General features: G+C 34.6%; 3 protein-coding genes and 1 pseudogene across 6 annotated transcripts; 2 read left to right on the forward strand and 2 right to left on the reverse strand.

The window, feature by feature from the left end:
* LOC110670907 (BTB/POZ and MATH domain-containing protein 2) lies at positions 1–4,208 on the reverse strand. Of its 2 annotated transcripts, XM_021833209.2 has the most exons (5): positions 3,386–4,208; positions 2,418–2,569; positions 2,221–2,318; positions 605–881; positions 1–360 (listed from the first exon to the last, which is right to left on the reverse strand). In XM_021833209.2, the coding sequence occupies exons 1-5, from the start codon at positions 3,805–3,807 to the stop codon at positions 185–187; spliced, it is 1,125 nt and encodes a 374-aa protein (XP_021688901.1). In that variant the 5' UTR covers positions 3,808–4,208; the 3' UTR covers positions 1–184. The 2 variants fall into 2 exon arrangements, with proteins under 2 accessions (XP_021688901.1, XP_021688900.1); XM_021833208.2 differs by having other exon boundaries at positions 2,221–2,569; positions 3,386–4,206.
* Positions 4,209–6,206: 1,998 nt separating this feature from the next.
* On the forward strand, positions 6,207–8,399 carry LOC110670868 (guanylate kinase 3, chloroplastic-like; annotated as a pseudogene).
* A 1,491-nt stretch (positions 8,400–9,890) lies between these two features.
* On the forward strand, positions 9,891–13,141 carry LOC110670863 (uncharacterized). Its single transcript, XM_021833145.2, has 2 exons — positions 9,891–12,334; positions 12,511–13,141. Exons 1-2 carry the CDS (start codon positions 10,265–10,267, stop codon positions 12,955–12,957), a joined length of 2,517 nt encoding a protein of 838 aa, XP_021688837.2. The 5' UTR covers positions 9,891–10,264; the 3' UTR covers positions 12,958–13,141.
* An 806-nt stretch (positions 13,142–13,947) lies between these two features.
* LOC110648319 (uncharacterized) lies at positions 13,948–21,418 on the reverse strand. Of its 3 annotated transcripts, XM_021802517.2 has the most exons (15): positions 21,248–21,417; positions 21,011–21,127; positions 19,749–19,830; positions 19,329–19,432; positions 18,909–19,035; positions 18,537–18,631; positions 18,198–18,321; positions 17,205–17,285; positions 16,457–16,555; positions 15,910–16,068; positions 15,745–15,805; positions 15,559–15,641; positions 15,096–15,140; positions 14,714–14,890; positions 13,948–14,641 (listed from the first exon to the last, which is right to left on the reverse strand). In XM_021802517.2, exons 2-15 carry the CDS (start codon positions 21,046–21,048, stop codon positions 14,165–14,167), a joined length of 1,752 nt encoding a protein of 583 aa, XP_021658209.2. In that variant the 5' UTR covers positions 21,049–21,127; positions 21,248–21,417; the 3' UTR covers positions 13,948–14,164. The 3 variants fall into 3 exon arrangements, with proteins under 3 accessions (XP_021658209.2, XP_021658204.2, XP_021658218.2); XM_021802512.2 differs by having other exon boundaries at positions 21,011–21,418; XM_021802526.2 differs by having other exon boundaries at positions 15,559–15,635; positions 21,011–21,417.
* Between the last annotated feature and the right edge of the window lie 935 nt (positions 21,419–22,353).

Raw genomic sequence — 22,353 nt, forward strand, 5'->3', positions numbered from 1 at the left:
TTGAGTTGCAACAGAGAACTTGAAATTCACAAAATTATTTAACCAAGGTACCGGAAAACATAACAAAATAACCACTACCATTGAATTTTCTATTAAATAGTCAACTGTTAGTACAATCTCAAAAACTGGAACAAAATTATGCTCCAGTTTTTGTTCAAATGCCGAGCTATATGTTATTCCTAAATCAGTGTAGCCTTTGCTTCACTCGCCTTCCATTCATACCACCATCCAAGCTTTCATTTCCATGTCCACAAGCAATGACAGAATGCTCACCAATTCTACCCACGTATTGTAGAAGTTCTGTGATAACAGAAGGACAACTTTCCTTTAAGTACTCGAATCCATCTGTCTGCATCACAGCTGAAAAGAGAGCACCAGCAAATTGTCAGTAATAATGCATGATTAAAATTCATAATCTATACATTAGTCACTACTCTTTATCTTATAATAGTGTATTATAGTTTATCAAATATAAATAGAAATATTTACTCTCAATTTCTATAACATACTTTCCACGTAACAGATGCAGCCATGTTGTAATGGAAAAAGACAGCTTTCTAAAACACATCAGCAGACCTCCACAGGTGTTGCCAAGAAAGTTTACCTTTCAAATTTTCAGGCAGTGCAATAAATTTGAGACAGATAGCTTTTAATTGGAGACACTGATGCTGCTCTGCCAAAGCAAGTGTCGTTGCAACAGTGTTTATGGCAACATCTTCACACAGTTTAGCCTCACAGAGCAATCTGAGCCTCTCCAATGCATAACGGTCTGCTGCTGCAAGCAGATGCTGAGCCATCAGTGTAGAAGCCCATTTAGAGTTCAGGCCGAAAAGCTCTTCCATATCTGGTAGGGTATTCCGGTAAATAAAATAGAGCAATGCCTGCAAACATGCAACCCATGAAAGGAAAAAAACAAGTTATATTGTGAAAGTTCACTTATTCACCTAGTAATCAAGGATGTAATAAGCTCAAAATATTGCAGTTATTAATCCTTAGTCGAATCCAGTTCAGAGAACATCACTATTGCCAACATGAAAAGGCAATTTGCTCAGTGAAAGAGATCGACACAAATGTGCATGGCAGGGCAGAAGGAAAGTACAATGGAGATTTCCTTCTTTAAACCTCCCCTAACAAGAAGCTCCTTTCTTTGGTCCAATTCCATTTTCACCAAAGGTCAATGGGGGGCACTATGTCACACATGACTGAAATTTAACAATAACAAGACCTGCTTCATCCATATCGCTTGCCACAATGCATGCTTGAGAAAATCTAAAAATAAAAAGTTCCATCAAATGAAAGAAAAATTAAAGCTAATTCAATTTAAAAGATCAGTATTTTAGTCACAAAGAATGAGGACAGCAAACTACTTATCCAAGGCCAATTTTATGAATTCATATATTTAGCTATTGCAATGCTGCAGAAATCATAAAAACTTTTGTCTACAATGCATTTAGAAAAATGAAAAATAATGTAGTAGTTAAATATCACCAGAGCACACACTGATAAAAATAAAAATGTTGTCAACTGGGCAAGTTATGGACTATTCATATACAACAGAGGGATCAGGAAGAAAAGCAAGAATAGTAAACCTTAGCTGGATGAATAAGATTGTGTACAGGAAAGCACTTAAGAGATGGATCCAGATGTAAGTTTGTGTATGGCACCACAATCACTCACCTTATGAACACAACCAACCAACAAAGCTACCTTTTCCTATGACTCCTATCACTATCATTGGAAATAAGAATCTCATACTCAACACATAAATCATCTTAAAAGCACAAAACATATGATACTTGAAGATAAGGGACAATATGCAGTATTATAGAACAAAACCGTTTGCTTGCTAGATCCATAAACAAATTATCTAATTGTTGTTAATCACAAAACTAAATAATTTCACCTCCACAATCTAAAAGGCCAGACTGCAATTGCACGAAATATATTTCTTGTATGGAGGAGCTAGCATTTCAGAATTTAACTCTTACTGCTGTTTTCTATAAGTATTTATCAGAGAATGAAGTGGAAAGTAAACAAAAAGGAGAATGAAGAACTATCTGTGAGTACGCAACAAGAGAAAAAATATGGTACAGATTCAACGACAGTAGAAAATAAGTAACACGTATGACTGGTTTTTGCAGTCTGCATGTTTGTATATGTAAGAGAGAGAGAGAGAGAGAGAGAGAGAGAGAGAGAGAGTGAGTGAGAGAGAGGGAAAACCTTAAAAACTGGAGCTTCTATGTCTTCAACTTTTATGCATTCAGTGTTTTGATCCTTCAATGGACCAAAAAGTTGTGCCCTAAACACAGGTGACCGTGCCGCAAGAACCAACTTGTGAGCAGCATATACTTCCCCATCAACCTCAAAATTTACATCAGTTCTCTTTCCACTTTCTAAAAGCTTTCCGAAATGCTTACTGATATCAGAGGGCGGCACTGCAATGGTATAGGCCTTCGGTCCCTCAGTCTGGGATTTTACAACACCAACACAACAGCGAATTACCAAGGTATCATCTTTGAGATAGTCTGATGTCTCTATTTGAGTTCTCTTAAAAAACCGTTTATAACCCCTGCAACATCCATAAGTAGCACCCTTAGGCTGTGCTTTTCATCCACCAAAATATCCACTCATGTTATTAATCAATACACATTATGAAAAGATAGCACATTTGTTCCTTTGAAATAAAACCTATCATCCAGAACAATAAGAGCTTGTTTGATTCAATTCCAAAACACAAAATGTTACGAAATTCAATTGTATTCCATGTTTTGTGTGTTTGGTTTGAAAAAAAAAATATAGAACTCAATTCTAATAATTTAACTCTAGGAATTGGTTATAACTAAAACCAATGTCTATCCAAATTATTGGAATTTGAAATGAATTCCACAAAATTTACCTAACAAATTTTTTTGACTAAAATACCCCTATCAAAAAACTTACTCCCAATTAAACTCCATTGACTAAGGAAGATGGAAACTAGCTTTTTATCTATTTATTATTAATATAATTGGACAAGTATATAAGATATTTTATATTATGTTGTTTATATATATCTCTTATATTATGTGAAAATTTATATTTATTAAATTATTGTTAGTTTATTTATATATTTGTTAATTATTATAAATTTATTGTATAAGATTTTGTTGAATTATGTAGAAAATTATAATGGTAATTTGAGGACAAATGAATTTCAATTATGAAATTATAACATGAATTATATGGAATTCCATTGGATTCTACATTTTAAGTTGTGCGTGGAATTCATTTAAAATGAATTCTAGCTAGAATTCATTCTAAATTCATTGCAAATGAATTCCAAAACTCAGGGGTAGAATTGAAACAAACACTGTGTACAAGTACTGTAAGAATCAGCAAAACTCACCACATACTGCCGCGATATTTCAACGTGTAAGGGCCACTTTCAAGAGCTCTACCGAAATGGCTATGAACCTTATGGTTTTCTTTCCCGCTCTGATCCATCAGCGAAAGCTCAAACAATGCCCTCACGTCAGTGCCCTCGCTTGCGAGCGCTATGAATAATGACACATATGTCGCATTATCTTCAAGGCTCTTTCCATCAGGGTAAAAGTAGATTGCCCACGCGTACCCACCAACGATGAACGTATCTGATGCTATGTACTTTCCGATTCCGATGCCCTTCGATGGAGAGTAGCCACCGATTTTGAACTCGTGAGATCCATTTATTGTCTCAGTGCGAGAGGTGGAAGTGGTGGTTGGGACAGGGGAGGAGGAGGTTGATGTGGGTTTGGAGAGGTCTGCGGTGGTAGCTCTGATTGTGCCCATCAACAAGAGAGAGATTTGATAATCTGAGACTTGTTGATGGGAGACTTAAACAGTGTTTGATTGAATTATAGGGACAGGGTGAGATTTTTTGGGTTTAGTAGAGAATTAGGGTTTCCAAGGATTTGAGGGGTAAAAGAGTCGAAATTGGAGAGGGGAAAACACGGGGGAAATAGATTGGATCAGGTATTGGGCGGAGAAAGGAGGAGAAAGAAAAGAGAAGGGATGTGATGGCGGAGATGGCTTACTATTGGGGAATGAGAAAAGTGTTTAGAATGGAGGCAGTGAACATAAGAACACGTTGAGGTTTTGTTTGTTTATTTATATTGATTTCTGTCAGAGCCGTGCCCTGACTTTACCTGTGCAAGAAGCTTCATTTTCATTTCTGCCATTTATCCAAAACTAATTGTTATTTTAATATTGTGGCATTCAATTTTATATGATTTTTCAATTTCTTTTATACTCTTCTCAGTTTGCTACCGATTGCTTACCCTCAAACTCGTTGCAATTTGATTGGAAAAGTGCAGTCTCTCTCTAAGTTTTTAGAGAAAGAATTTTTCTCTATTTGGTTTTTTTTCCTAAGGTTTAAAGGCATTTCTTTCTGTCATTTTCTATGGCCTTCTTCTGCCCCTCCGAGTAAGAGAAGGCCATCCTTTCTCGGCTCGGCTTATGAGTACCTTCTCTATTATATAGGCTAGATGTATGTTATTAGAAGATGATTCTCTAATAGCCTATTTGTTATGTTTATTGTTAATATTTAGTCTTTCTTAACTCTGAAAAAGAAAAATTGACTTTGCATAGAAGTTTGGTGTCCCTAGACGGGCCACTTGACCATGAGAGAGTGAGATGCCAGTGGACTCTGTCGTCTTTTTACCGTTGTCCATTGAATTGTCAAAGATTTACAATTTTTTTATCCCTTGTAGGTTGTGAATCTCTTACTTTGCTTGGTATAAGCATGCTCTTGGATAATAGCTTCTATGAAGATCTCTTAGTGTCTTCCAACCACAAAAAGCTTTGGGAGATGATGGCGCTAGAGCGACTGGAATACGAAGTTTCTTTGGTCATTTACTAGCTAGGGTTTTACTTTATTGGTCCATGGACTTGTTCGTGGACCTTGGGTACAATAGTTGTTTGTTTTCTTTATTTGGGTTGGATATCAACTTCGGCCTTATTGTAATGGTTAATATCTTTAAAAATTCTAATGTTTCCCTCTTTCACACATCTATTTATTATATAGATTATTATAAATAAATTAGTTATATTTTTTATTTTTTAATTTTTTATTTTAATTAATTATTTTTTATAAAATTATTTTATATTTAATTAAAATTATAGTATAAATAGGACTGAAAATTTCAAATATATTCAAATATTAAAATAATTTAAATAATAAAAATATAATTTTAAAAAATAAGTGATATTTTTAGTAAAGCCAATATTTCCCCTTCAAGAAAAAAATTTGCCATAGTGATTAAGTTTATTCGTATGCATTTATTATAATCAATAAAATTCATTAATGTCTTTTTTAATTTTCTAAAATTTAAATTAATTATGATAGTTAATTAAATAATAATATTATTAAAATGGATGCATTTAACATAAGTTTGATTTCATATGATAATAAAATTAATAATAATTAAATTAAATATTTATATTAAAATTTATACAAAATTAATTAAAGTATATATAATGATTGCACAAATATAAATACAAATATTTAATAACCAAACCTTATAAAAATACTTTATTATTTTATAATAATATAATTAATTTTCTAATAAATTTAAATTTATATTCATTAAAATTTATTTAATACATAGTTTATATTCATTTAGCACTGTTTTTCTATAAGATATTAGTTAGTAAAATTGTAATTTTTTGTATTAATAGATGCATTAAAAGATTTAATGAATTTAAATTTACATTAATTAAAAAATTATTATATAATAATATTTTCAATGAATGCAAATATAACTCATTAATATGTATTTAATATATAATTTACACATATTAATATTCATTTAATACACGATACTAATATATTAAAATATAATTAGTGATAAATTCAATTGTTTTATAATATTATTACTCATATTAATTAAATATATTAAATGAATCATAAAGGGTGTGTATTTTTTTTTTCTCACGAAATGAAGGTAACTAAAAGGACTATGTTATTTATTTTCTTTAGATAAATTTTCATACATTAAAATTAAAATTTTTTCCAAAAAAAAGTGTAAAATACACTCTTTTACATTCACTACTTTTAATGAAATTAAATTTTAATTAATAAAAAAGAAAGTTTTTATTCTTATTAATTAAATCAATTTTGTATGTTATCAAGAGTCTTTTTAAATAATAATAATAATAATAATAATAATAATAATAATTTAGATTTTCTGCCTTGTGCTTATCTGTGGGGAAACATTAGAGATATCCAGCTATTGCAGGCTGCAGCTGCTGAAAAAATTGGATATAATCAAAACAAACTCTCGCTTCAGTGGACCAAAACCCTAACCTCAACTATACCCTTGTAAATCCTAATTCCTTGTTCCGCTTTCTCCTCTTTATATAATCTCATCACCAACCTCTCAACAGCCTCATGTCTCGCAGAATCTGTTACTCTTTCTCCCTTTCCTTTAATCTCCACTCCTCACTCTTTCACGTCGAAACCCCTCTCCATTCCCTAAATATCTCGTAAACCAAATTCTCGCCTTTCACTTGTATTCTTTGAGTTTTTACCAAAATGGGCGATACCCACAAACCCAAATCCACCATCCCACATCTTGAAAAGGCAACTAAACCCGAATTGCTCCGTGCCCTTGAGTCCTCTTTAGGCTCTTCATTCAGCAGAGACCCCATTTACCCACCGCCGAATCCTCTAATCATTGTAATTAGCGGCCCGAGTGGGGTTGGCGAGGACGCTGTTATCAGAAAATTAAGAGAAGGGCGATAAAATTTGCATTTTGTTGTAACAGCGATTAGCAGGCCAATGCGGCCGGGCGAGGTTGATGGCAAAGGCTATTATATTGTCTCCAAAGAGGAGTTTTTATCAATGGTAGATAAAAGTGAGCTTTTAAAGTATGCACTTGTATATGGTGACTATAAGGGAATATCGAAGAAGCATTTTAGAAATTATCTGGCAAAAGGGTATGATATTGTGTTGAGGGTAGATACACAGGGAGCACAGACGTTGACGAAGACACTGACTAATTCTGCTGTGTTTATATTTTTGGTAGGGGAAAGTGAGTTGGAGCTTGTGGAGAGGCTAATTGATAGGAAGACGGAGACAGCAGAGTCTTTGCTTGTGAGGATTGCCACCGCCAGAGAGGAGGTGAAGCACGCCAAGAATTTTGGTTATTTGGTGATGAATGCTGAGGGGAGATGAAGCACACCAATAAATTTGATTATGTGTTTGTGAATACCAAGGGGAAGTTGGATTATGCGGTGAAGCTGGTGGAATCATTATTGATGCTGAGAAGGCTAAGGTTCGGCAAAGGAGAGCCATGATTTACCCTTTGTTTGGATTGAAGGAAATGGAGAGAAGAGAAATGAAAAGAAACCTAATTTCTATGAAACATGGCCACCGAATTGGCTCTTAAGATTTGGTGGAAACTGTTTGTTTTGTGGTAAGTTTTGCTTTCATGCTTTGTTAAGAGATAAATTATTTTGATTAGTACAATGGAGTTTCATGGCATTTATTTGAAATAGCTATTATTTTTACTGAATCTTTCCCTCGCTGTCTTCAACTCAGTGATAAAAGGTTATTTGGTACAAGTAATTCTTTTATTACTGTTTGTTTACTTCTAAACTAAGAGAAAGTGCAAGAAAGAGAAGGAAAACAGAGAGAGAGAGAGAGAGAGAGAGAGAGAGAGAGAGAGAGAGAGAGAGAGGAAGGAGAAGAAGACAAAGAAGAGGTACAGAAGAAACAGTTACAAATCACACAGGAGATTCGACCAACAGCTTAGCTGCTTCCTCTTGCTTACATCAGTTATTCCAGCTCTAACAACTAACAGTTTCCGTTTGACAGTTGTAACTAACAGCTCTTAGTTTTTTCTGCCTTCATTCTTTTCTTCATATATCATTATTAAACGTACAGAAAACCAAGCTATGAAAAAGGTAACTGTTGTTTTGACCAAATCTAGATGTTATCTCATGGAAATTCTTGAAATAATGTTCTTTTTCTTTACCCACATTTTGCGGTTATTTTGGTGAAATGTGTTTCTTGCACACTCGTAGCAGTGAATTTTCATTGCAGGAGAAATGTGATAATTGGTCGAAGACAGAATATTGGTCAGCTACTTTCCTAACAAGGCTCTTTGTTGATTAGCAAGTGGTATGTGTTATGTGCAGAGGCCTGTTTGAGAATCAAATTATCCACAGTACTAGGTGGGAAGTAGCAATAATGTTAGAGGAGAACTTGGAATGGTATTATTTTATGATTACATAGTTTGTACAAATCTTACACTAGGCGGCTCTTTCAAAGTTTATTAGCAAGATTTGTGTTTTAGAATTTATTTTTCCCCCTGAAAGGTTACTGGACAAATTTGAATGTCATTGAAATGGAAATAAAGAATTTTCAGAAGGTTAGCTCAGCCGTAAAAGCTTGGGAACTCATTAAAAGAACTCAAGTTCATATATTTTTGGTTGAGAAAATGGATTATTGGAAGGGAAGAGCCAACTCATATCATCTAACTTAATTAATATTTAGATGTACCGAAGGAAGAATTTTCCAGAAGGTATTAGATATGTGGTGATTTTGTGCTTCTGGTGCCCCAACATTATAATTGATTTGCCAAAGTTGGTGTTTTACATTTATTTTTAGCAGATGAAATTGAAAAGATGTGAATGAAGACTTGATAAGAGTATTAGGTGTGATGCCAACAGCAAGTCTCCGTCTCTGTCTCTATATCTTTCAGATATTATCTGGCAGGGCAAGCCTCCCTTGTACGATCGCAGTTTGCCATATTCTGAATCAGAATAATATGAGGGCTTGATATCGCATTAACAACGTGAGATTAATTTACTTGCCACATAGTTTCTAAGGTGGACTAATATCGCGGAACTATTTTTTATTAATATAATGACATCAAGTCCTTATTGCTGCCTGTGCCCTGTGGCTGTGGTTTCCCTCCCATAAAATAATAATTTGACAAATTAATGTGAACTGGCTTTCTTCGCTTATAAGTTATAATTAATCATTTGATAAGTCTTGCTGTCTTATTCTGCTTCCGTACATCCAAGCTTAAGACTTGACGATTCAGTAGTGTGTTTGTTTTTTTTAAATAAATATAGAATAAAAAGGAAAGAAAACTGGTTGGAGTAAAGACTACACGTAACAGCAACAGCAGAAGCAGAAGCAACGCTACCTTTTCGGCGGTGCCGAAGGAGATAATCTCATACAGTTAAATCCATTAAAGATCTAGATCACACAATTCTTGTAGTTAAAGGGATAATTGGTAGACTTGTGTTCCATTTGAGCCTTTAACTTGACACAATGAGACTCCCTTTTCTGCAAGTTATAACCTACCCAGTTGCCAACATTTCAGCGTTACAAGACTTAAACATATTGACAGTAAAAGAAACAGCCGGAAGATGGAATGTGTCAAGAAAATCTTGACGCAAAGACTCTTTCTGGAAACCCATTTCTGCAAGTCATGGAAGAGGATAGATAACTCTTGCCACGTCAACACCAGAATTTAAAAATTGTGATGCTAATAGTTTTAAGGTACGTAAGATCATTGAATCAGATTGAATTATTTAGAGGGTGCAACCAAATTGCTGATTAAGAAATTCATAATTAGATGGTGACAGTACCATATTCTTTTTCGCGGAGAGGAGGACCATGAATTAACACTGATCTTCATTAGTCAAGGGCTAGCTGGATGATAATGAGATCAAAGGGATATTCAAAGGACATGGAAATGTCAAGGCAACTTCTCCACTTTGACATTTATACCCTCTATGACATGGTCTATTGGTTCCTCCCAAAATGGGTTTGTTTAGGTTTGGAAATAAACAAAAAGGACAGCAAATCAGGAAAAGTAAATTTACTTTTGGCCATGAAAAAAACTTTTTGGATAATCCATCAAGTTCAAGCAACATATTAGTAAGAGCCAACAGGAAAACTAACTTTAAAACACACAAATCATCACTAGAGCAAAGACAACCCTTGCCGCCCAAGTTTAAGGGAAGTTGACTGCAAAGCATAGCAAAATTTTCCAGGAAAAGCAGCAGAGAAAAGGAAGCAACTTCCTATTTCCACATAATAAACGAGTTTCCTAAGATCATTCTTCCCTTTATAATCAACAATACTTGCTCATTTTCCCTTGCACAAACATTAAAGAAAACAGCAAGTATTTAATACCACAATCAATTTTTTTTTTTCCTATTTCAAGGCCAATTCTTTTACCAAACTCCCCTAGAGCATCCATTTTCCAGGCTTGTCTAATCCAGCAATATGGACACTGGCAAATCTGCAGTAAACGATGGTAGCATTTGTCTGCCGGTTGTTGAGCTTCGTAGGCTCAGCGAAACCTATGGTTCGGGCGGCACCATTTTTGAGCCTCGCAGTAGTATAGAGAAGAGAGACAGCGCTGCAAATTCTGCTTCAACAACACCAACTACACCAGTACGTGCACCAGAGAAGAAACTCACCCTCTTTGCCCTTCGCCTTGCAGTTTTTGAGAAGGCAGCTACCGGCCTGGGAACCCTCGGGTTTATCTGGGCAACAGTTGTTCTTCTAGGAGGTTTTGCCATCACTTTAGATACAACAGACTTCTGGTTCGTCACTATTATATTGTTGATTGAAGGAACTCGAATATTCAGCAGGAGCCATGAGCTTGAATGGCAGCACCAAGCCACCTGGTCAATTGCTGGTGCTGGAATCACTAGTTTCAGAGCATTGAGATCTAGCTCCCACTTTATCATTGAAGCTGTAAAGTCAATTTTCAGGCGGATTACTCAGGTTCGAAAGCAGAGTCAACATAAAAGAAACGTGACGCAGAGTTCTGATACAACCAACTCTACGAATTGGGATTGCCAAAGGAAGACAACTCGGACATGGAGAAGCTCAGATGTCCCTATTCTACCGTATGCTCAATGGTTTTTCCTTACAAGAAATATTAGTAAAATTCTCTATTGGCTTCAGCTTGCATCTGCTACAGCATGTGTAGCTTTATCATTAATGAAGCTCATCAAACATAACTATGGTGAGATAGCGAAAGGGGATACTGACAAGAGGAACAGACAAGCTGCTCTGACTATTTTCTATGCCCTGGCTTTGGCAGAAGCTCTGTTGTTTCTTATGGAAAAAGCTTACTGGGAGTGGAAGGTGATCTATTGTAAACTGTTGGAGGAGGTGAACAAAGAGTGTGAATTGGGGCCTTCAGGTATGATATCAATCAAAAGGTTCTTCTATGATGCTTATTCTAGATGTGTTAATGGAAGCATCTTTGATGGCTTGAAAATGGACTTGGTTGCTTTTGCTATGGATCTCTTGGCTTCAAATTCCCCTGATGAGCAGCTCATTGGAGTTCAAATTCTTTGCCAATTTGCCATGAGTGAGCGGTTTTCTGATGATACCCTCCAGAAGATTGGGACAAATATATCAGTTATAGAAAGATTAGTTGAGATGTTGAATTGGAAAGACCCACAAGAAGAAGTAATCAGGAGGTCGGCCGCGGAAATCCTATCTGAACTAGCTGGAAAAAAGCAGAACTCCCTGCGAGTTGCTGGAATTCCAGGTTCAATGGAATCAATTTCATCTCTACTCCAAACCAATAGAAGCTCCAGCGCCGCAGCTGATGAAATTGGCGAAAAGACAATCATCACTGATCATGTACATTACGGATTCTGGACATTCAATCATTTAGGACTTCTTATCCTGAAAAAGCTAGCTCATGACCATGATAATTGTGGAAAGATTGGCAATACAAGGGGCCTCCTCCCAAAAATTATCGATTTAACACACGCTGGAGAGAGAATATTGAAAGATGAAAATGTTGCACATTCTCAGATCTTGACAGTGAAAAGATCTCTGCAAGTGGTGAAGATGTTGGCAAGCACCACAGGTACGACTGGCAGTCATCTTCGAAGAGAGATTTCTGAGATAGTTTTCACCATCAGCAATATTAGAGAAATCTTAAGACATGGGGAGAAACGCCCAGTGCTGCAAAAACTCAGCATAGAAATATTGACCAATCTAGCACTAGAAGTGGATGCAACAGAGAGGATTGGGGGCACAGGTGGAGTTCTCAGGGAGTTATTCAACATTTTCTTTAGACATGGAGCACCTGAGAGTCCAAATCACGTAAGAATTGCAGCAGGAGAAGCTCTAGCCATGTTGGCCTTAGAAAGCAGAAGTAATTGCCATCGTATATTGAAATTGATGGTCCTAGAAAGACTTGTGGAAGCACTTGAGGATCCATTGCTTCGTGTGAATGCTGCAAGAATCCTACGAAACTTATGTGCCTACAGTGGTGCAGATTGCTTCAGCCGCTTGAAGGGAGTCACAGCTTCCGCGCCTACAGTAAGTGTTCTTCTGCATCAAATCAGAAGCCTATTCTAGTTCAAATAATATATAGCAAAATCTAGTTTCAGAAAGGCACAAACATGAGTTTTCGTTTTTCCATTCATTTAAACTATAAATATAAATACTTCAGACTAACAACCTTAGTCTCTAAAATCCTTTTTCCCCTATTGCAGGTGCTTATGGGAATTATGTCAGAAGAGAACAAACTGCAAGAAGTAATGGTTGGACTAGCCGCTGAAGTTTTCAAATTCATGAGTTCTCAGGAATCAAGCATGATGTTCAAAAGGACAGGAATTAAAGAGGCTGAACTAGCCAGCACAATAGTGCAGATCCTCAAAAAACATGAAAATCCATCGACTAAGGTTCCAAGAATTCGGAGGTTTGTTATAGAATTGGCAATTTGGATGATGCGAGAAAACGCAGAAAATGTACGTATTTTTACTGATTTGGAATTGGAGAAAGAGCTGGAGCATGTTTTAGAAACTACAGCAGAACTTGAAAGCTTCAACATATTCTCTGGCACAGTTGGGCTGAGCCGCCACAGCACAACTATTCACTCACTGGTTGAAACTGCACTGAAGCTGCTGGAAGAAAGGCAAAACCATGCAACAGAACAGTGATTTTTCATATCAGTACTCCATAAATCATTACAAATAAATGAACTTATGGCCTTGTAAATAAGAGTATACTATGGAAATTCGTTTTTTTATTTTTTTAAATCAAGTAATTATCACATGGAGGTAACTGTGATTATGTAAATAATACAATTATTTGGAGTTATTATTATTATTATTATTATTATTATTATTATTATTATTATTATTATTATTATTATTATCATTCTTGCCAGATTATGCTTCAATTATGTCCATTTTACTCGACCTTTGTAATAGCAGCAGTTTAGAGTAGTTCAATGGTTCTAACATGTGAGGTTTCCTACTCTGAAAGACGAAGATATTGGCAATTTACATTCCTTGGTTTTCTTTTCTTTATATATAGATTGATGGGACGAGTGAAAATGGCCATAGATCATCACCATAAATAGGAGGCGGCAGAGGCATTTCCATTGAGTAAGAGGGAAACAGACTAACAGAGGAAGAAACGAAAGAGAGAAAATGCTTTGAACTGCGGTTTCTGCGAGCATGAACAGCCATGGAGTTAGGACAGAATCTTGGAAGAGCAGAGGGTGTCAGTGATGAAGGAGTTAGGAGAGTGACTGTTGAAGCGATCGGTGATCAACATAAAAAAGTTACCATATTATTCTTTATTCTCTAATTTTGTATCTTTTATCTATTTTCTGTCACACATTTGGATCAGTAACCGATGATGTGAATCAAAATCCAAGCATCAACTTCAAGAACCAGAATCTAATACTGGGATCAAAGTTGCCCCCATACTACATCGAGGAACACTTTCATTGCGCAAATTTGCAGCCAACACAGGGGGTTCGGTTTCGCACAAGTACCGGAGATAAGCCTCTTGGAGAACAGATCAAGTAAACAACTAATTTTCGAGAATCCCATCGCTCATCAAATCAAATTGCTACCGCATTAGCTAAAGGCAAGAATATATGAAAATGGCATTCAAAGATCAGTTTCCTCGATCGTGGGTAGAAGAATAACCACAAACCTTTTCACAAATGAACAGTACAAATGATTTTGTATCAAATAAAACCAGCACCATCAACTTTAAACACATTCAATGAACCTAATTTCCTTCCTTACGTTTTGTGCATTTTTACAGTACTAAATCATTGCTACTATCTTAATTACAAAACAAATCATCATCAGACTGTTGAAACCAAAAAAAAAAAAAAAGTTTTAATTTTCATCGATTTCGGAACAAGCTGAAATCCCAACGGCGCATCAAACCATCCATAATGTGGCTTGCTGGGTTCCGTTCTACTGTCAATGTGGCTTTCGTGTTACTTGACATGTCAGTATCTGTTGGGTTCTGGACACTCCCTGAAGTATCACTACGAGTAGAGGTGCCTGTGCTACCAGATTCTGTCATGGATGGTGGGGTGTCAAATGCTGGTCCGCTGGATGACACACTAGGATCAGGTGATGGGTGTTCTGTTGCTGAATTTTCAACACTGGTTGCTGGAGAGGAAGCAGGCTCTATCTTTGAAGGTTCATGTTGCTCTACTGTCTTCAAGGAACGTTCTGCAATGGAAGATGCATCTACATAATGTTTTTGTGAAGATTCCATGGAAGTGGGGTTGACACTAGCCTGTTCTTGTTCAGCATTAGGATATCTCATCTCCAAGTCCTTTAGTGATGCAATCACTGCTTCCATAAACATCTGAAAAATGCAAACAGCCTTAGTCTCGAGAGGGTTGACATCATGTCACACATGCAATGTAAGATTACTCACCCTTTCTTCCTCCTCTACATTGCATGGAAAACCAGCCAAGTCATCCAGTTGATACTCCACATATTGATCATCATCCATCATTGTTGGAACATGTGGACCATAGGGATGACCATTGGATAATTCAAAGCTTATCATTTTGGATGATGATGGCAAATGATTGTTATTGATTTCTCCAACCTGCAGCAAAAACCATGCCATGTCAGTCTTCTTTTTGGTGCTCAGTGATCCTATGAATGGGGAAAAGACCAAATCATGTTACAAAAACAAGGACTCAAGTTTTGAAGAGAGGGAAAGAATTATGAATTGCTGTTAGGGGTCATATGTTTCCTAAAATGAACCATCAAGTGTTGTCTACTCTGTTGACAAAAATGCAAGAGGATACCTCAACTTCAGATTGTTTGCCCTCAGATGGAATCTCGGAAGGAACCTGAACAGAGTCAAAGAAGCTCCTCAATATAATGTAAGATACAACACAATACAGCCAAAAGAAACCAAAGTGTTATTTCTTTTCAGGTTAATGAAGTAAACCTAATTCTTGAAACTACTTTGTTACCATGCCACACGGGCAAATATTAAAATGGCTCTCAAGTTCTCTTATTCTGTTCACTCTTTTCTAGTTCCCTCCTGTAGTAGCATGTATAACTTGGGTTGGAAATGTGGTGTGTTAAAAGAGAAGGATCATAAGAGATATTAAATACTTCCAAATTTTGTACAAATCAAACAACGCTGGGGGCATAACTTAGGTATTTGAGGCATTTAGTTTAAAAAATGTCAAGTGTCTTTCACTTTTCATGCCGAGTGTCATTCTCATATTCAAGCAAAAAGCATAACAAATAATCACTGACCTCTGTCCGACTCATTGGTCTTTTGGGACGAACTTGTTCAAGGGCATGGGCATCTTCTCCACTGCTTGTTGATGGTTCTGCAACTAATAATCAATCAATAGGAGAATGAACAAAAGAGTGCCAAATCAAGGGTAGATGGAAATTAACATTAAGAAGTTAGAAAGTCACAAGGTATGTGAGCCATGCCTTTAGAAGCAACTGAAAATTCCAGGTTATTGCCTACTTCATGCACAGTGCTCCAATCACCCTGAAGGCAAAACAATCAACAATTGGCAAATTGTAGAGGATATGAAATCTGGTTCTTCCAATAAAGTCAGGACCTACAGCCAGATGCATTTTTGTTTAATTTACCTTACCAAAGTTATCAAGCATTGTGTCAAAATATGTTCCCCCCACCTCATCCTCTGGAGGATGCAAAACATTGTGGAAAAATATATTTATGGAATCAAAGTAGAACTGAGGACGTGGAGAATTGTGATCTCCTTCAAACTTGATAATATTCTTGTCCCCCTGCAAAATTCATTTCGAAGAAAACAAGTGCAATAGAGTATGAAACAGAGAAACTGCAAGGCAATATACACCAACAAACTATCTGCAAAAGTGTCAAACCACAAGAAAGGAATGGCATACAAAAGGAGATTTTTTGCAAACTTTTCAAAACCATTACCTAAAATTAAAATAACCTGATAAACATATTTAAGTGCCATTACCTAAATTTTAAGATAAATATAAGGCATATATGCCAAACTTTGGTAGGACTAGCACAACTTTAAGTTTGAAAATCCTGAACAAACTTTTAGGGAAAGAAAAAAAAGAGATGGTGTAAACTGTGGCATGACTGAACAATTAATGCACAAATTACTTCCAAGTGCTCATCATTAACAAGAACAGAACTTACCACATAAGCTTCAAATATACGATCTGAATGATGAGGTTGTATAAAATCATCATCAATGGCATGCCCAAATAGAGCCGGAACAAAGCAAGACTTAGCCACCTGTAATACAAAATTATTAATGGAATAATTTTCAGGATTAACAGGTAAAATGATTAAATTACACCAACAAAGACTTTTATTTTGCTTTACCAAACAAACACATTACTTGATTTTGAACCTTTTTTATGTGTATTAAGTCTGCCAGAATTAGTTAAGATTGCTCATTCCTGCTCCTAAGCTTCTTAACAAATAAAGTCATCTTATCATCTTGTTAGAAGAACTGAAAACCTAATAATCTTCTGATAATTTATAAAATTCTGTTGCTGAACTGATATCTTAAAGTTTATCAAGTTACTGTATAGCAACAACTGCATATTCCAGTCAATAAAAATATCATACAAATTAGTGACTTTAATTTAAATTTATTCATCTATGAAAGTATGAATAATCTAACATTAGGATCCTTACTAGTTCGAGATTTACAAAAATACTACCATAATAAGCTTTTTTAGAAAGAGGTGGCAATTATTAGAATGACAGAGAAGAGAATTGATAAGGATATAGGCCAAATGCTTCGATAGATAATATAAAGTTCTACTTAATTAAATTCAAATTCATCATATTAAGTTTTAAAAATATGTATTTAGTAAGTTCTTTATTACAAAACAATAATCAGATATACGGCCTAACAAACAAATAAGAACAGAACCTTGATAGTTTTCAGATCCATAATGTCAAACTTTGCCTTCTTCTGGATAGCTCTCCGCATATATTGGATTGCAAACTTCACCTAAAATGGGAAACAAAGAGTGTCAAGGTCATAGGACTATACAAGAGCTATGACTTGAATGTTCTAATAAAACATCAGAGCACTCATCAGTTATCATTGCATTGATTATTAAATATATGTAAACAGTCTAATATTTAAAGAGTGTGGTTGAGTTTCTGTTTGGAGCAACAACAAACAAAGACCACTATCACTTGGGTGCAAAATCAAATTTGAAATTTTGAGGAGAAGAAGATGGCTAACAAGCATACTCTGAATATCATTCACAAGTGTAAATATTCAAAGAAGTATCTCAGCTCCCAGAGCAATGTGCCTAAAATTCACTTTACAACATTAGAACAATCACCTTAAGTCATCAACATGCCATCCCCCCAACTTATGCTTCTATTTTCTCTCTCCCTATTCCTAAAAAGGAATTGAGTATACCAGTGGACAAACTTAAACAACAACGTGCAAAGTGTCCTAACCCATGTCTCCAGTAATTATTGAGCTTGACAAACCAGTAAAAGAGGTTTGTATTGGGTTTTGAGTTCAAGCTGATGCTTCATGAGACACTTGAACCCAATTACCCAAGACTAGAAGCCAGCCCTTGGGATTTACAAAACCATTTAAACCACCAAATGAGCTCCCAACATTACCAATTTGCCTTTCCGAGAGCACAAACAGCTTGAAAACATAAATGGATAAAATTATCAGCAGGCTCAAATACAGATAACAAAGTTACAGCTTATAGACATAGATAAGGAAGTGATTATAGGGATCTGTTACAAATCACCAACTTCTCAGTCCCATAACTTTATATATCATTCAAAACTTCTTATCATAATTATTTTGTTGTCCTTAGAGTTGTAAAATTATTGCATATAATACATTAAGGAAATAACAGTTATGATGTGAGCAAAAATATCTACTTACAGTGAATTTGGGAAAACGGAATTTGTATGTATCCACCAGTTCCATCATCAGGTCAACCAAATCAGAAAAGGGACTGTCAAGAACCATACCTGCGATTGAGGGATCTTCAGCTCCATACATTAGACTACAAAAAATATGCACGTCATTAATTACAGGAAAGCCACAGAGAGCATTACAAAGGGCAAAGAACAAAGTAAAACTTTTTTTTTTTTGCTTTGAAGAAATAAAGTAAGAGAGAATGTAGAGTGCAATAGCAAGAAAGAAAAACAAGCAGTCCCCTTTGTGTTCAAAATTTTGGATATGCCAACAAAGGAACCACAGCAAGTACATGAAGAAAACCTGGTGACAGCACCCATTGAACGGCCCCATAAGCCAATCAAAGAGACATTTCCATCTTGCCGCAGATAATCAACTACAGTCCTGAGGTCATCTTTCTGGAAAGAAGCCAAAGAATGTAAGATGGCAAATCTATAATGACAAGTAGCAATCATCAATTTTAAAAGAAAAAGATTTGTAATATGATGCATAAAGTAGAACTTGAACTTTTGTAAAGCCTTTTTAGGAGAAATACAAACCATAATTCTAATACACTATTTTTAAAGGGACAGGGAGGTTGGAAATCAATCTATTTGGATGATGTGGTTGATCAATGAACATCCTGCTTCGTTAATCAAACATATAATATATTCGACAAGATGTGCAGGCACTTACTTCATTCCACCCCAGAGTGACATGCTCTCCTCCAGAAATTCCAGATCCTGAGAAATCAAGAGTGAAAACTGTAATATTTGAAGGCAGCAGTATAATAGCAGCTTCACTTGCATCAGCCCTGCACCCACTGCCAAAAGCACACACTGCCAATCAGTAACAATCAATTCAACAAAAAAATTGTTGGGAATTCAACTTGATTGATCATTTCTATATAAGCTGTGTCACTGAAAGAACTGAACCCAATTTCACCCCCTCCAATGTTGATGGCAACTTATCAACAGGAGTAGGCAATTCTTAACATCTAGATAAATAAAAGTTCATTGATTTTGAAGATAAGATACTAACTAAAAATGCCTGTTAGAATATTAGTAGATGCTAACAAACAACAATGTTCATTCTAATCAACAACTTCCCAGTTACCTGTTTCCATGACAGTATATTACGCATGGCAGTGGCTTTCCTTCGGGAGTAACGATGGGTACGTAATGACTGCATTGAAGAATATCCCCCCGGCTATTTTTAATCTGAAGAATATTCAAAATGCCTATCAATGAGCTGAATATGCATTTAAAAAATTCAAGTTTCTGAAAAGGTATAAAGATTTTGACTTATGAAAATAAAAGAAAAAATAGCAAAATAAAGAGAACATCATTCCAAAGGATAGAAGAATATTAAAAAAAAAAGAAGTTAATGTGAACAAGGTTATTTACAAAATATTGATGAAAAAGTTTTGATGAATGGAGAAACTCTTCAGTCATATTTTTACCACCACAACATTGCCAATGAGATTGTTCATTAAAAAGGAGAGAGAGAGAGAACACACATAGTCTATTGATTTACCTCCAAATCCTTTCTTTGGTACCATTTCCCTTTCAGTATAAACTCCTGATCCAACAAGTCATGTTTTGGATTGTACTCAGCCCTGCAGTCAAAAAATGTAAAAAATAATTTAAAAGCTACAAAAGGAAAAAGACGCAATAAATCATCAAAATTTGAATTTCCTTTATTTAGACATCATAAAGCCTAGATAACAGGTGTCTCATATAAGTGTGCCTCATTCTCATTGAACCTTAATGCCAAAGAAGTGCATCTCATCAAATACATCTAAACTAGAAAACTTGAACATGTGGACCTAGATTACTACTACTAATGAGTGTTTTGATTTCAAATTCATAATTCAGAGACAAAGAAAATTTTTTAATTCAAAAATTCAACATTACAAACTCAACTCAACTCAACTCAACTCAACATTACAAACACAGTTTAAAAAACCAACTATTACCATTTTGAACTCTTATCCAAATTGCAATAAAACATCGACTTTTATCACATGAATCACATTAAAAGTACAAAAACCAAATCAATAGAAGTAAAAGAACCAAAAAGTCCTGAGCCTCACATGCTGACCTTATCAAAACTGCTATTAAATTTCAATACTTAAACCACTAAAAGAGACAAATATTACAATTTTCAACAGCGCATGTTAACAAAACATAGGATTTCCACTAAGTAATGTAAATATGATTGAGAAACTAATGAGATTGAAAATATCTAATTAAATTTTACATAAGAACATCAAAACCTATATAATACATTAAAAGATTCTCCATAAAGGACTTTTAAGAGGAGAAAATCAGCAAACCAGTATAAGAGATTTGCACATATATACTATGAGTTAGTAAAACCGTAATTAGAACACAGAGATCTCGAATTCTTAACGAATCAACTAAGAAAATACAAGTTAGATTATTTGAATGACTGAATCCTAATATGGAAATCGATACTAAGTCAAAATTAATACATGCTTCGGTGGCTAAGAAACCGATGCAAGTAAAATCAAAATCAAATCAAATTTGAATCTCGTACTCTACGTTCATCCCTTACATAGCCTAAAATTCAAAATTAAGCTCAATTAGAAAGGCTATCAAATTTTATTTCAACCTAGATGCCAGATCACCGAGATTCGACTTCTACTCCGTTTTGCTCAGGAACCCCAACTGACTAAACGCGAAAACGCCATGTACAAATTTGACCCCAAAAAAAGAAAACTAAAAATTACACAAAATACAAAGACAGAATTCAAAAGTAAGTAAATTGCTTACCTAGGAGGACGTATTATAAAGTTGACAAGCTGCTCCATATAGAGATTGAAAGCAATCAAGTTTGATTTGATCCCTTCTTCTCCTGCTTTGTCTCTCGTTTATTGCTCTCTTTCTTAGCTGTTGTATTTTACTTGTTTAGCAAATAAAGTAACAAAATATAGAGGCCATAGAATATTGGAAATAGTGAAAAGAGACAGAAGGGAAGAACAAAACAAGGGAACAGAGAAGAGAAGATACTCTGGCTGATCTCTGTATCTGAAGCAGATTTTATCAGACAGAGAAAGGGGAAGAAGAAGAAGGAGAAGGAGAAGAACCGGCCTCTGCAGATGTTTTTAACTGGTTTTTGTTTTGGTTTTTCTTGTCGCAGGTGGCTTCCATAATTCCATTTGGGGTTGTTCCTTTCATTCTCGACCCATGAACCAAAAATAATAATATTCTAAAATAATAATAATTTATTTAATATTTTAATATTAAAATTTATTTAATATTTTTTAATATTACAAATAAATTATTTTTAAAATTAACATATTATATTTTCAATTTATATTTTTTTTATAATTATTTAATTTTATATAAAATATAATTATTTTATAATGAAAAATAAGATAATTTAAGATAAATTTATAATTTAAAATTTTATAAAATAATTTTTTTATAAAATTATTATATTTCATTTTATTTTTTTAATATATTTTTAAAAAATATTATATTTATTTTTTATTTAACAAAATTTATTTTTAAATTAATAAAATTTTTATAATTAATTATTATAAAAAAATTAATTTACAAAAATTTCATGAAATGGATTGTAAATTTATATTAAATTATTTTATGTTTTAAATCTTTATTTATTATTAAATAAAAATGTTAATAAATTAATAAATAAATTATTATTTAAAAAACTAAAATAATTAATAATAATACTATATTCCTCTTCAATCCATGTCCCTGTCTTGACTCACAGGTGCGAATGTGGAACTTCGTTTTTGAGCCATGCAAGTGTGTGGATGATTTCAAGGCATTCCACGAGTTCATTGGGCTTAGTCCAACTCCCCTGTATTTTAATATATTAAAAATAGCTATTAACAAAGTTAACTTTATTAAAACCAAGATTATACTATTAATTAAAAAAAAAAAATCGACGATGCATATCTTATAGAGTCCTCAGAAAGTGGAACTGAGTTATGGAAGGAATATTTTAAACAAAGAAATCACTAAGGTTTGCTCAAAAAAAACAACAACCATTCAAAGTGCAATGTTGGAATCCAAATTTCAGTTCTTGAAGACAAAAACTATGTAATGAGGACATTCAATGGGAAGTTTCTATGCATTTGAGTTGGTGC

Source organism: Hevea brasiliensis, chromosome 15, assembly GCF_030052815.1.
Source record: "Hevea brasiliensis isolate MT/VB/25A 57/8 chromosome 15, ASM3005281v1, whole genome shotgun sequence".
NCBI classification, from domain to species: domain Eukaryota; kingdom Viridiplantae; phylum Streptophyta; class Magnoliopsida; order Malpighiales; family Euphorbiaceae; genus Hevea; species Hevea brasiliensis.